The sequence below is a fragment of the Tupaia chinensis genome, unplaced genomic scaffold (assembly GCF_000334495.1).
Source record: "Tupaia chinensis unplaced genomic scaffold, TupChi_1.0 Scaffold000113_1, whole genome shotgun sequence".
NCBI classification, from domain to species: domain Eukaryota; kingdom Metazoa; phylum Chordata; class Mammalia; order Scandentia; family Tupaiidae; genus Tupaia; species Tupaia belangeri.
Genome location: NW_006159577.1, coordinates 2,653,122 through 2,666,706, shown reverse-complemented (window position 1 = coordinate 2,666,706; position 13,585 = coordinate 2,653,122). Strand labels below are relative to the sequence as shown.

At 46.5% G+C, this 13,585-nt stretch overlaps 1 protein-coding gene and 1 pseudogene across 1 annotated transcript in view; one reads left to right on the top strand and one right to left on the bottom strand.

The window, feature by feature from the left end:
- The window catches only part of LHPP (phospholysine phosphohistidine inorganic pyrophosphate phosphatase), a gene marked incomplete at its 5' end in the record, with an annotated part of 181,856 nt that overhangs the window by 28,853 nt on the left and 139,418 nt on the right, over positions 1-13,585 (top strand). The window contains 2 exon segments of the mRNA XM_006143915.2: positions 8,532-8,719; positions 11,344-11,497. Of these exon segments, the coding sequence (XP_006143977.2) occupies positions 8,532-8,719; positions 11,344-11,497 (342 nt within the window).
- On the bottom strand, positions 1,217-1,948 carry LOC102503172 (HCLS1-associated protein X-1 pseudogene; annotated as a pseudogene).

The window sequence follows — 13,585 nt, the reverse complement described above, 5'->3', positions numbered from 1 at the left end:
TTCCCCGGCCCACCCCCCCCGCCCCTGCCTATCCTATCCTACCCCCCACCCCTCTTGGGAGAACCCTTGGCTCTCTCCAGCTTCCGAGCCCTTGGAGAGCTGGAGAGGGCAGGCTGTTGAGCTGTCCCAAGGTCACTCAGGATGTCCAATAATTGTCCTAACACTTTACCTGCTATGGAACAATAATGAGAGGGTTTTCATTATTTTCGGGTGAGCGCTCCTGGCAGATGCCGACAGCCAGCAGATGTGTAAAGTCCGAGGTGATTTGTAAGGGACCAGTTCATCTGATGCACGGTAATTGCACCAGGCGACGTTGTCACTCAGAGACTCATCCTGGCCTGCCGGGATGAGGTAAAGGTCAGTTCACAGCTCTGGTTCAGCCGCAAGGAGTGGAGGCAAACCCTCACCCCCATAGGGCTCCTGGAATGCGGGGGCGGCATGCTGAGGCAATTGCTGTGGTCTCAGAGGGGCCATCGGGGTATCCAAAGCCTTCTAGAAGGCCCCTTCTCCCCTAGGTTCTTGGGTGTTGGTGAATGAAGATAACAGCTCATTTCATGGCTGGGCCTGCCCCAAGCTGAAATTCCTCTTTGCAAGGACTCTTTTGCAGCTCTTTGCAAGCTGGGCCTGGACCCTGAAGTTATGCCTGGCCTGAACTTTTCTGATATTCTGGAATTCTTGAGCCCCAGGCCTCCCCAGGCTAAATCTGTGACATCTGGCAGCAGGCCCCGCTGAGAGATGACGAGGATTTGGTTCTTTGGCTGTTTTAGTCTGCTCAGGCTGCCATAACAAATACTATAGACTGTGTAGCTGAAACCACAGATGCTTAGTTTTTACAGTTCTGGAGGCTGGAAGTCCAAGATCAGAGTGCAGGCTGCAGTTTGCTTCTTGGTTTCTAGGGAGGCCCCTCTTTCTGGCTGGGAGGCAGTTACCATCTTACCATGTACTCAGATGACCTCTTCCTTGTGTATGTATGGAAAGAGAGTGGGAGTGAGCTCTCTGGGTTGTTTTTTGTTCGTTTTTTTTTTTTTTTAATTTTTTTTTTTTTAGCACAAATAAAGACTTTATTGTCAGTCTGGGGGAATCACATACTGACATACCCTAGTCCATGTACCACCTGCCCAAGTCTTTGAGTTGGCAGGTGAAAAAGCTAAGTTAGTTGATGGTGGGCCATGGTAGGACATGGAAAGGACTTGAAGGCTCTTGGGCGTTAACAAGGCTACTGGGACCAGAACCAACGTCCTAGGAATAAATCCAGGGTGGGAAAGGCATCATCCGGGGCTGGAGGTCTTGGTGATTCTGGGTCAACTTGAGTACTGTTGGCCCTCATTATCTACCACAGTCTGATGCTCCTTCACTGTCCCATCTGGTTTAGCGATCTTGGTCACAGAGATGCTCCTGAAATAGAATTTGTGCTGGGGCTGTAGACATGGACCAAGACCCTCCTGGGAAACCTGGGAATCAAGATCATTGTCCTCTCTGACTCTAGGATGGGAGAGTCACAAGCCATATATCAAAAATCCTCTGAAAATGTCTCTGGGAGCCCGTCTAGTGCTGATTTGGTGGATTCAGTTCTTTTATTACTCTCCAAGACTCCCCCAAAGATCCTGGGCTAGTGGCTACCTAGATACTTAAATGTGGAGTCCTGAAGAGTCTGTCCTTCCTGAGTTCTCTCACCATGTGTCTCTGACTCAAGACCCGGAAGTTCAGGAGAGTGGGAAGGCAAGGTGGAGGCCTCCATCTCAACGAAGCTGCTATTGAAATCCCGTACTAGATCATCAAAGCTGATGTTATCATGGAAATGCATCCCTCTTCTTGGGCTGAAGCCAAAACTGAAGCCACATTCCTCGGGAGGCTGGGGACTGTCAAACCTCGGGTTCCTATGGCCCCATGTAGCTCCTCCTTCTCCTTCCTCATCATCCTCATCTTCATCTTGAGTCATCCCTCCAAAAAAAGGGATCTCTGTGACTGAGGGTCAAGGCAGGCTGGCCACCAAGATCTCAGCACTATTTACGCCATAAAATCAACTCATAGTGGCAAAGTGGGTCAAGACCAGGGGTCTGGGAAGCTGGGGAAAGGTTTGAGGACTGGTTGTAAAATTTAAACATAACAGCTTATAGTTCTTTCTGTTTTTTTTTTTTGTTTGTTTAAGATTTTTTGGGGGGGAGTCTCTTTTTATAAGAACACTAATACTGTCATATCAGAGCTCTACCCTTAGGACTCCAGTTAGCCTTAATTACCTTCCACAGGCCCCATCTTTAAATACAGTCACATTGGGGGTTGGGGCTTGAGTGGGACATAATTCAGCCCATGTCATTGACCATTCCGGGATTCACAGTTGGTCTCAACCTGCCATCTCACACTTTCTCTCCACTTGTGCCTGCACGAGTGCAACCCCATGCATATCCCTCCCTCACTTTTGAGCTTCGATGTCCTTTCCAGCAGGACAGAGCAGAGCAGCCCTGCAGCAGAGCTGGGCCTGTGCTCTTGGGGTTGCTGGGTCTTGCCCATGGCACAGTATTTCTGTTTGAGGGGCCCCAGGATTCACTAGCTGCTTTTGCTTATTGGTGCAAGGCCTGCACACACCACCACAGATGGCTGAGGGCTAGAGGCTTTGCTGCTTGCAGGCTGTGTGACCTTGGTCAGATCTCTGCCTCCCTGAGCCTCTGTTTTCTTGTCTATTCAGTGAGGATGATGGTTCTCAGCTTATGGGCGTGTTTACTCAGTCGGCCCAGCATGTACTTAGTGAGGGTCACCAGCAAGCCAGGCTGGCCCCGGGTATGTGTGTAAGGAAAATTAACCACCATGGCCCTAGCTCAGGATGTAAGGGCAAAATCAGATTGTGGATACTGAGGGAAGGCACAGTGCTTCCCTAGAGGTAAGACTCAAAACCTTGTATTACTCTATTTTAATAGTAGTGAATACTTTTTTATTTTCGGTAATTAAAAATAATGAAGAGACAACCTGAGACTGGTCCCTGGTGGTCAGACTGGGCCTGGGGTGCTCCATGGAAAGGGGGTGTGGCTGGACATCACCAATGACCCAAAGAGAGGGGCCTCTCCCTGGCATTTCATGCTAGATTTTGCAGGGACAGATTCTATCTCTAAGACCAATACTTTGATTTTAAAAGCATTTATTTTAGCGAACCAGCAGGTGGCATGGTGGTTAAGGTGCTGGACACGCCCACATGGCTGACCACGGTTCGAATCCTGGACCTGGTGGCTTGCTTTCTCACTTTCCCTCTCTCTCTCTCTCTGTGTGTGTGTATGAAATTAAATTTTGCTTTGGTCAAATTTAAATAAATCCATAAATGAAATAAATAAATAATTCTTTTTTAAAAAAGCATTTATTTTGAATTAACTTCCACTGGTATTTCAAAGGAGACCAATTGCTTAAGTGTCCTGAAATGAGTTGTGTGATTTACTCATTTTTTTGTCCACATCTGAAGTTGTGTTTGGAATAACAGATGTGAGGCACTGTCATCTCACTGTCACACCGATTGTTCACTGTTCTGAGAAGGTCACATCATCATTCATTAGCAATAATTAGTCCCCTGGGACCCCTGCACTTCTTCCCTCAACTGCTCCATTAACTTGGGTGTGAATCACACATTCCAGGCGCCAATCAATGAAGATCTATCCATAATGTACAAGGTGATGCTATTAGTTACAATATATTAACTACCTAATTTAAAAATAAAAAAGCTATCTTTATGAAGGGCAATTAACCACTAAATGTAATTGATAATTCATAAGCCCCTTGATTAGGAAAGACAAATAATAAGAAAGGAATGAATCACCTGGGCTATTGAGGCAGACATTGTCAGCCCCTGGGTCTGTGTTCACTCCCTCATCAGGAGATCTGCAGATTTCTTCCTAAACTGTGTTTGTCAGCTCCAGGGCCGGGAGGGTCTGGAGGCTTATCAAAGCTGGGGGATGCATGTTTTCACCATGAAAGCCTGTCTGTCTCTTTGGGGGCTTGTAAAAGGACACCCTCAGAGGAGCGGTAGGCATGATCATCTAGATTTTTCCATCAGTCAGTCATTCATCAAACATTTATAGGGGGCCTAGTGTGTGCCAAGCCCATGGGAAGCACTGGGGATATGGAGAGCCAAGCAGACCCTGCTTTGAATTCATGGAGCATGTAGGTCAGGGAGAAAGACAGTAAACAGATACTCATATTGCATGGTTGGAGTTATTGGTTAATGTTATAAAGAAAGAAAAACTGTGTGACCGATAGGCCCAGGGCGGGGCATTGTCATGTAGGATGGTTGGAGGAGGAGACGTTGGACTGAGGCCTGACACCTTTTCCAGTTGTCATCTCTGCTGGCGAGGGTCATTATGTTCTAGTAGCAGCAGGAGTGCCTGCCCGCTCAGCCGTCCCTGACTCCAGCCCCATTTTCTACCTTGCATATACCCCCAACTGCTTTCTGGTGGTCAGACTGGGCCTGGGGTGCTCCATGGAAAGGGGGTGTGGCTGGAAATCACCAATGACCCAAAGAGAGGGGCCTCTCCCTGGCATTTCATGCTAGATTTTGCAGGGACAGATTCTATCTCTAAGACCAATACTTTGATTTTAAAAGCATTTATTTTAGCGAACCAGCAGGTGGCATGGTGGTTAAGGTGCTGGACACGCCCACATGGCTGACCACGGTTCGAATCCTGGACCTGGTGGCTTGCTTTCTCACTTTCCCTCTCTCTCTCTCTCTGTGTGTGTGTATGAAATTAAATTTTGCTTTGGTCAAATTTAAATAAATCCATAAATGAAATAAATAAATAATTCTTTTTTAAAAAAGCATTTATTTTGAATTAACTTCCACTGGTATTTCAAAGGAGACCAATTGCTTAAGTGTCCTGAAATGAGTTGTGTGATTTACTCATTTTTTTGTCCACATCTGAAGTTGTGTTTGGAATAACAGATGTGAGGCACTGTCATCTCACTGTCACACCGATTGTTCACTGTTCTGAGAAGGTCACATCATCATTCATTAGCAATAATTAGTCCCCTGGGACCCCTGCACTTCTTCCCTCAACTGCTCCATTAACTTGGGTGTGAATCACACATTCCAGGCGCCAATCAATGAAGATCTATCCATAATGTACAAGGTGATGCTATTAGTTACAATATATTAACTACCTAATTTAAAAATAAAAAAGCTATCTTTATGAAGGGCAATTAACCACTAAATGTAATTGATAATTCATAAGCCCCTTGATTAGGAAAGACAAATAATAAGAAAGGAATGAATCACCTGGGCTATTGAGGCAGACATTGTCAGCCCCTGGGTCTGTGTTCACTCCCTCATCAGGAGATCTGCAGATTTCTTCCTAAACTGTGTTTGTCAGCTCCAGGGCCGGGAGGGTCTGGAGGCTTATCAAAGCTGGGGGATGCATGTTTTCACCATGAAAGCCTGTCTGTCTCTTTGGGGGCTTGTAAAAGGACACCCTCAGAGGAGCGGTAGGCATGATCATCTAGATTTTTCCATCAGTCAGTCATTCATCAAACATTTATAGGGGGCCTAGTGTGTGCCAAGCCCATGGGAAGCACTGGGGATATGGAGAGCCAAGCAGACCCTGCTTTGAATTCATGGAGCATGTAGGTCAGGGAGAAAGACAGTAAACAGATACTCATATTGCATGGTTGGAGTTATTGGTTAATGTTATAAAGAAAGAAAAACTGTGTGACCGATAGGCCCAGGGCGGGGCATTGTCATGTAGGATGGTTGGAGGAGGAGACGTTGGACTGAGGCCTGACACCTTTTCCAGTTGTCATCTCTGCTGGCGAGGGTCATTATGTTCTAGTAGCAGCAGGAGTGCCTGCCCGCTCAGCCGTCCCTGACTCCAGCCCCATTTTCTACCTTGCATATACCCCCAACTGCTTTCGGTCTTTCTTTCTGAGAGGACGGGGCCTGCGCACCTGCTCATCCACCATTGTGGGCTGGTCTTCCCACTGGACTGCCTGCCTTTCCTTCCTGTCTTCTGTCCACCCTGCAAGACTCTAGTTGGGCTTGGATCTTGGAGGTCTCTCTCTCTGTCTCTCCGGCAAGTACACACGCCCTATAGCAAATTAAGAGAAAAAGAAAAATATACCACTTGAAAGGATTGGTGAAGATACCTTTCTGTATCTGTGAAGACCAGTGAAATGGATATTTAAGGGGAACCAGCAGTTAGCGTAATGGCTATGTCGCTGGACTCCCACGTAGTCGAATGCGATTCGCGTCCTGGACCCAGTGGCTTAAAACTCAGCTGGGCACGTGTGCGTGCGTGCCCAAGATCCTGAGAGGAGAATGGAGGAGAAGGGACTGTGGTGTGACCATCCCCCCTGGGGGGTGATTTCTCGCTTTCTGTCTGTATGTCTCTCTCTGTCTGTCTGGCGAGTGCACGCGCCCTATAGAGAAAATCTCTCCAAAAAAAAAAAAAAAAAGAAAAACACGTTATGACTTTTCTGTCTCTCTATATATGTATATACATATATAGAGAGACAGAAAAGTCATAACGTGTTTTTCTTTTTTTTTTTTTTTTAATAATTACTTTATTTATTTATTTCAATTCAACCAGAGAGGGACAGAGAGAGAGAATGAGAAAGCAAGCCGCCAGGTCTGGAATTCAAACCTCAATCGGCCATGTGGAAGTCCAGTGCCTTTAACCACCATACCACCTGCTGGCTCCTTATGTTTTTCTATGCAAAAATGCGTCATGATTTTTCTGACAAATATACATATATATTTATAGTTTCTGCTCCAGAGTGCATACATTCACTAGAGAGAGGAAGAGAGAGCAAGTAAGAAATCACCCCCGGGGGGATGGCCATACCACAATCCCTTCTCCATTCTCTAGGGATTTGGGGCACATATATGCATGTACTCCATGTGTTTTTCAAGCCACCAAGTCTGGAACCACACAGTGGGACATATGGGCTCCAGCTACCCACTGGCTGGCCCTGCATTGCTTCTTTTTTTAAAAAAAATATTATTTAATCTTATCTATTCATTCATTTATTTTAATTTGATCAGAGGGAGACACAGAGAGAGAGAGGGAAAGGGAGAAAGGAAGCCACCAGGTCCGGGACTCGAACCGTGGTTGGCCATGTGGGAGCATCCAGCACCCTAACCACCATGCTACCTGCTGGTCCCAGCCCTGCATTGCTTCTGGCACCTTCTCTCCCCAAAGGTGTCAGCTCCAGAGTTGCTTCCCCAGAAATGCCTCTCCCAGACTTCCCCCATCACACGTGGTCACTCTCTGTCTTTTTGCCTCATTTAAATCCTTTGAACGACCTCCCTTTTCTGTCACTAATTGCCCTTCCTCTGTGCATTTCTTGTTTGTGGCCTACTTCCCATCTGACTTGTGGCCTGAAGGACAGGAATCTTGCCCATGGTCACAGCTCCAGTTCTGTGCACTAGCCCAGTGCCAGGCACTTAGAAGGTACTCGGTAACTTTTGTTTAAAGGTTATTTGTTTATTTTTTCATGAGTGAAAGGGACAGAGAGAGAGAGAGGGAGGCAGAGAAACAGACAGATAGCCACTGCCTACAGGGTCCTTATGCTGTGATCCACCCCGGCCAGCCAGCCCTGGATCACGGCTCGCACACCCAGCACATGCAGGGAGGTCCTGAACGTGCAACTTCTCCAGGTGGGTCAGCCTCGAAGAAGCTCCTGTCACTGCTGTGCCACCTTCTGACCCTCGCCCGTACTTATAGATGATTGAATGCTATTTTGGGGGGGAGCTCTTTATACATCTGTTTTGGGAGGTTTGTGGGATGTGGCAGGTCTCCTGTAAAGTCAGACAGGAGGAATCTCAAATCGGCTGCATTTCAGGTTTACGTTCCTTCCTGCTGGGTTTGTGCAGGGTCAGGGGTCCCATCTGTCTGAAATGGTGTGTGTCCCTGATGACTTTGTCTGGCAAACCTTTCTTCATTGATAGTGATGGGAAGACAAACCTTGACTTGGTCCCTCTGCTTTTGCACTTCTTGAGAGATCTGGATCTAGAGTTAATAAGGTGTGAACACGTGTAGCTCAAAGGCCAAGGCAATGCTAGTTGTATGGAAAGGTACAGGTAGATAGCTGTGGGCCCTCAGGGGTGACCTCTAGCCAGGCTGAGTGGAGTGGAGGAGGGCAGGTGCTGAGTAGGTCTCGGGGAGGGTAGACATGGTACAGGTGTAAAGGTAACATGTCCCAGGTAAAGGGGGCAGAGATGCTTCCCAGGTAGAGGGAGAAGAGATGCATCACAGGTAGAGGGCAGAGATATGTCCCAGGAAGAGGGAGAGGAGTGGAGGACCTTGGGGCATCTTAGGTGTGCATTTAGTCCAGCTATGACGAAAAGGAGGGTTATGGGAGCATGTCTGTTGTAGCTCAGAAATCCTAGCTGAAACACATCTGGGGGTCTGTCAGCGCCACCTCGGAGATCCATGGTGACCTGGCTTGTTCTTGTATTTTACTGCTTATCTTCAGAGAATTATCTGTCTTTGGGTTCTTTTCCAGGAGACCACACACTTCATGCATTGACAACACCCTTGACCTATCGTTTTCCCCCACCCCAGACTGAAGCAGTCCGGGCTGAAGGTGAGATTCTGCACGAATGAGTCCCAGAAGTCTGTGGGTGAACTGGTGAGGCTGCTTCGGCAGCTGGGATTCGACATTTCCGAGGGGGAGGTGACATCCCCAGCACCAGCCACCTGCCAGATCCTGAAGGAGCGAGGCCTGCGGCCATACCTACTCATCCATGACAGTAAGCCTGCTGGGCCCTGAGACCTCATGGGAGCAAGGCATCTCTTTATGAGGGTGGGGCCTGGGGAAAGGACCTCCACTCTCACCCGTGCCAAACTGCTGGGAAAGACAGAGGTAACACCTGACCACGACCACGACATGCATGGGCCTGTGGGGTAGAAACCTCACGGTGCTACCTGCTAGAGACTGGGAACGAATTGAGATCTAGCCCCTGTCATGCCCCAGGCTCACACCTGAGGGTTGTTAGACTCAGAATTTCGATGGCTTTCCTTGATTTAGGGAATTGTTGGGGAGGGGGGCAAAATTCTCGCTCCTGAGAAAGAACGCACAGCTAGATTGAGGTCCTTAGCTGTAGCACATCTGGCACCCTTAGCTGTGAGCTGTATTTGTGCAAACCAGCCCTGCTCTTTGTGGCAGCATGCAGATGGCTGTAGGAACAAGGTTTGCATCCTGATTTTAGTCTGAATGCAAGAAGAATCTCTTTGACCCTTAGTGGAGAGCTGTTTTGGAACGAAGTAGAAGGAGCAGTATTTGGTGCCTTCTGAATATTTAAAAAGAAGAGACATTAACAACACTTCAGAATTCAGGACACTTCTCTGTCATCCCCCTGATCTGTCTTCCTTCCTTTCCCTGCACTTGATATTTTTATTTTATAAGCGACTGGGCAAAGGCAAGCATGCTTTTTTCCTTCCCAGGGCAAGAGTGGGGGCTCTTGGAGGTGGAGGGTGCTCCCTGGAAGGCCTAAATGTCGAATTCATAGTCCTGGCGCCAATTAGGGGCAGCATGCCCGGCCTTTAGAAATCATGTTTCTCAAAATCCTTTCTCTGTAATCTAGGATCCCTGCCAGTGTCTTTAGAACATGGACCTCAAAGAAAGACCTAAGAAAGAAATTCTCTTCCCCATTGCTTCCCAGAAAGGGGAAGCTGGACAACATGGGAGTGGGAGTGGGGGGTGGAAAAAGAGGGAGGACAAGACAGCCAGCATTTGCCTCGAAAGTGGTATTAACCCATGGTTCAAACAAGCAGATAGCAACGCTCGAGAGCGCCGGAGGGAAAGACAGATGTCCTTCCTCAGCTCCAGTTCTGCGTCCGTGTTCCCAGGAAGTGTACCTGTGTTTTCTGACTGATTTTTTTTCAAGTTCATAGATTACCCCCCCAATGTTCTATTCTGAAAAATTTTAAATATATAGTAAAAATAAAACTCAAATAATTTTTTTATTTTTTATTATTTTTAGTTTTAGTTTTTGGTATATAGTGTGTGTGCACACCAGAGAGAGACGGAGAGAGAGAGGGAGGGAATTCTCCTCAGGATTTTGAGCATGCGTGCGTAAGTGTCTAGTGTGTTTTTCAAGTCACTGGGTCTCGAACCGCAAAGTGGGCCATGTAGGAACCAGCCACCTCAACCACCACACCACCAGCTAGACTGCTCAAGAAATTCTTACATGGAATTTTTTTTCACTTATCACCTAGATATTGTCAATGACTTTTAAAAAAGTTGAGTTTTAGGGACCAGCAGTTAGCGTAATGGCTATGTTGCTAGACTCCCATGTAGTCGACCGTGGTTCACATCCTAGACCTGGTGGCTTAAATCTCATGTTGAGTGTGTGTGTGTGTGTGTGCGTGCCCAAGATCCCAAGAGGAGAATGGAGGAGAAGGGATTGCAGCGTGGCCATTTTCCCTGGGGGGTGATTTCTCACTTTCTATCTCTCTGTCTCTCTCTGTCTAGCGAGTGCATGCGCCCTATAGCAAATTTTTTAAAAAAAAGTTGATTTTTTTCCATAAGAGCAAGAGATAGGGAGAGAGAGAAAGACAGGCCCCTGCCAGCTGTTTCAACTGCTCCATATCCTCCCCAGCACTTGGTGCTGTCAGTCTTTTTAATCCCACTATTCTGCTGGGTGTCAAGTCATATCTCATTGTGATTTCTTTGATTTTTTTTTTTTTAACCAGAAAGGTCGACATCCTAAACTAGGAGAGATGAGAGCATGGTTCTTCTAGGACCTGAAGGCATAAAGCCAGTGATTCTGTTTATCCTTGCAACTTTTCCTCTTTTAATTCAAAATGGGAGGGACAAACAAGAAGGGGGAAGAGACTTAAGGGGGCTAGTGAAGTGGGTTGGTGGGCATGACATTCTGTTGCTTCTTTTCAGGATTTATCTGTGGGTTTACTTGCAATGCATCGATGGCTCTTGCAGTTTGGGGGCATCAGTACCAACCTTCCAAGCGATGCGAGCAGCCTCGTCTCACCCTTCTGCTAGGAGTCTGTGTTCTCCAGGCAGATTTTCCTTCTCAGTTGCCAAGCTAGGAGATTCCTGAGTACGGAACTATGGGGACTCCCGGGCTATTGCTGATGCGTGTTAGGATGGGAAGTCCTGGGAGTGGGTTTATCTTTCTCCAGACAGATTACCCATGGGAGCTTGTTAGAAGAAAAAGTATTAATGTATCTTTTTCTGTAAAATGGGAGTGACACCCTTTTTTTGTCCTCCTCCCTTGGTAATTGTGAGGATTAGAAATAAATAGTACATCTGAGAAAGGGGGAAGAGCAGACATGACAAACAGAAGGTGTCCTTGGTCCCACTAGCGTGGAGCTCAGTCACTTTTGCGTGCTTTCTCTTTCTCTGTCTCTCTAGGTGTCCGCTCAGAATTTGATCAGATCGACACGTCCAACCCAAACTGTGTTGTCATTGCGGAAGCTGGAGAAGGCTTTTCTTATCAAAATGTGAATGATGCTTTCCGGGTACTCATGAAGCTGGAAAATCCTGTGCTCATATCACTGGGGAATGGGTAAGTCAGCCCTGGTTAGTCGTCTGGCTGCTTTGGACCATGCTTTGCAGTTTCTGATTCACAGACTCAGTAAGAAGAATGCAGAAAAGCGGGTACAGAGTATGCACAGGGGCCAGGAGGTGGCATGGTGAAGGCACTAGGCACCTACATGGTTGACCATGATCTGAGCCCTGGACCCGGCAGCTTGAAAATCACACTGGATGTGTATGCGTGCCCAAAATCCAGAGAGGAGACTAGAGGAAAAGGGATTGTGGTATGGCCATCCTCCTGAGGGGTATTTCTCACTTTGCCTCTCTCTCTCTCTCCAATGAGCACATGTGCCCTATGGCAAAAGCCTGGGCTAATGTTGATTAGTTTTAAGATGGAAGGTCCTGGGAGTGGTCTTTTTTTAAAAAATTACTTTATTTAGCTTTATTTATTTATTTTAATTTGACCAGAGAGGGACAGAGTGAAAGAAAGAGCGGAAAAGTGACAAAGCAAGCCACCAAGTCCGGGACTCGAACCATGGTCGACCATGTGGGAGTCCAGTGCCCTTAACCACCAGCCACCTGCCGGCCCTGGGAGTGTTTTTTTTTTTTTTTTTTTTTTTTTTTAAAGACTATGCACAGAGTGACTTTCTTTTCCCTCCCCATCTCCCATCTTATTTATTTATTCATTTATGCTGTTTCTCTTTATGTCTTCTTCCTTCTTCATAACTTTTTAGGGAATTAAAAAATTATATCTTCAGGAACTGGTTGTCTATTGGACCCTAGGCTAGGAGACACTGGTGATGGAGTGGAAGGGGGAGGCCATCAGTTTAGATGGAGATCTCTGGACTATTGCAGAGGTCACGTGTTGATCATCTCAAGTTTAGAGCAGAAAACATTTGTGCAAGGTATTGAGGGATGTAGCAAGGTACTGAAGGATGGTCCCAAGGGACACCCGAGTGGTGAAAAGTAGGCCTGAGTGCCCATGGGATGCTCTGGTTTGGTGCCGAGCATCTCTGACTGTGCAGTGCTATCTCAGCAAAGCTGTGATTTAGTGACCAACATTTTCATCTCTAACACAAACACATGCCTTACCATTTCTTTAAAGAAACCGTTAGGTATTCTTGTTCTTCTTCTTCCTTTTTTTTTTTTTTTAGAGAGAGATTTTTGCCATAGTGTGCGTGCTCTTGCCAGAGATACAGTGAGACAGAAAGGGAGAGATTACCTTCTGGGGAAATGGCCACACTGTGATCCCTTCTCTTCCATTCTCTTCTTGGGATCTTAGGCATGGATGTACACGCAGCCGGTGTGAGTTTTAAGCTGCCGGGTCTGGAACTCAAACCGTAGTCGGCTACGTGGGAGTCCAGGCGATTTAACCATTATTCCATCTACTGGTCCTGAATATTATTCTTAACATCCTGTCTTTATTTTATTTTTTCATTTATTTTATTTATGATAGCACACACAAGAGACAACGACACACAGGAAGAGAGAGAAACACCCTCAACAGGGTCATGTCATGCCATGGTCCCTTTCCCCAGCCCTCCACTTCTCGGGATCTTGGGCTTGCACACACGACTGACTGCTTTCTGAACCTGCAAATGGCCATGTGGCTTCCAGTGCTGCAGTATAGTTTGCTACTAACTGGGCCCCTGGGTTGGGCCGTAACATCTTCTCTTTTCCCTTTCTTTCTTTCTTTCTTTCCTTCTTCCTTTTCTTTTTAGAGTTTTGTGTTTCTCGCTCAGAATTTGATCAGATCATTCAGTCCAAACTGTTTTGTAATTGCAGATGCAGGAGAAGGATTTTCTTTCTTTTTTTTTTTTTTTTTTTTTACGTCAGAGTTTTTTTTATTACATTTTTTTATTATTATTATAATTTTTTTTTTCTTTTCTCATCACAACACACATATGAATTTTCCATCCAAAATACACTGTGCATTGGCTCAATCAAGCACATCAACATATATGTTCTCAGCAAATGATTTCCCAATTTTTGTGTCCTGCATACCTTGCCTTTTGTTTTGCCATCCTAGGTTCCCCATCCCCACCCTCTGCCATGTCCCATCTTCCTCCTCCATTGTCCCTGACATTCATGATTGCCCTCAATGGCTTCCGCCCCCCCC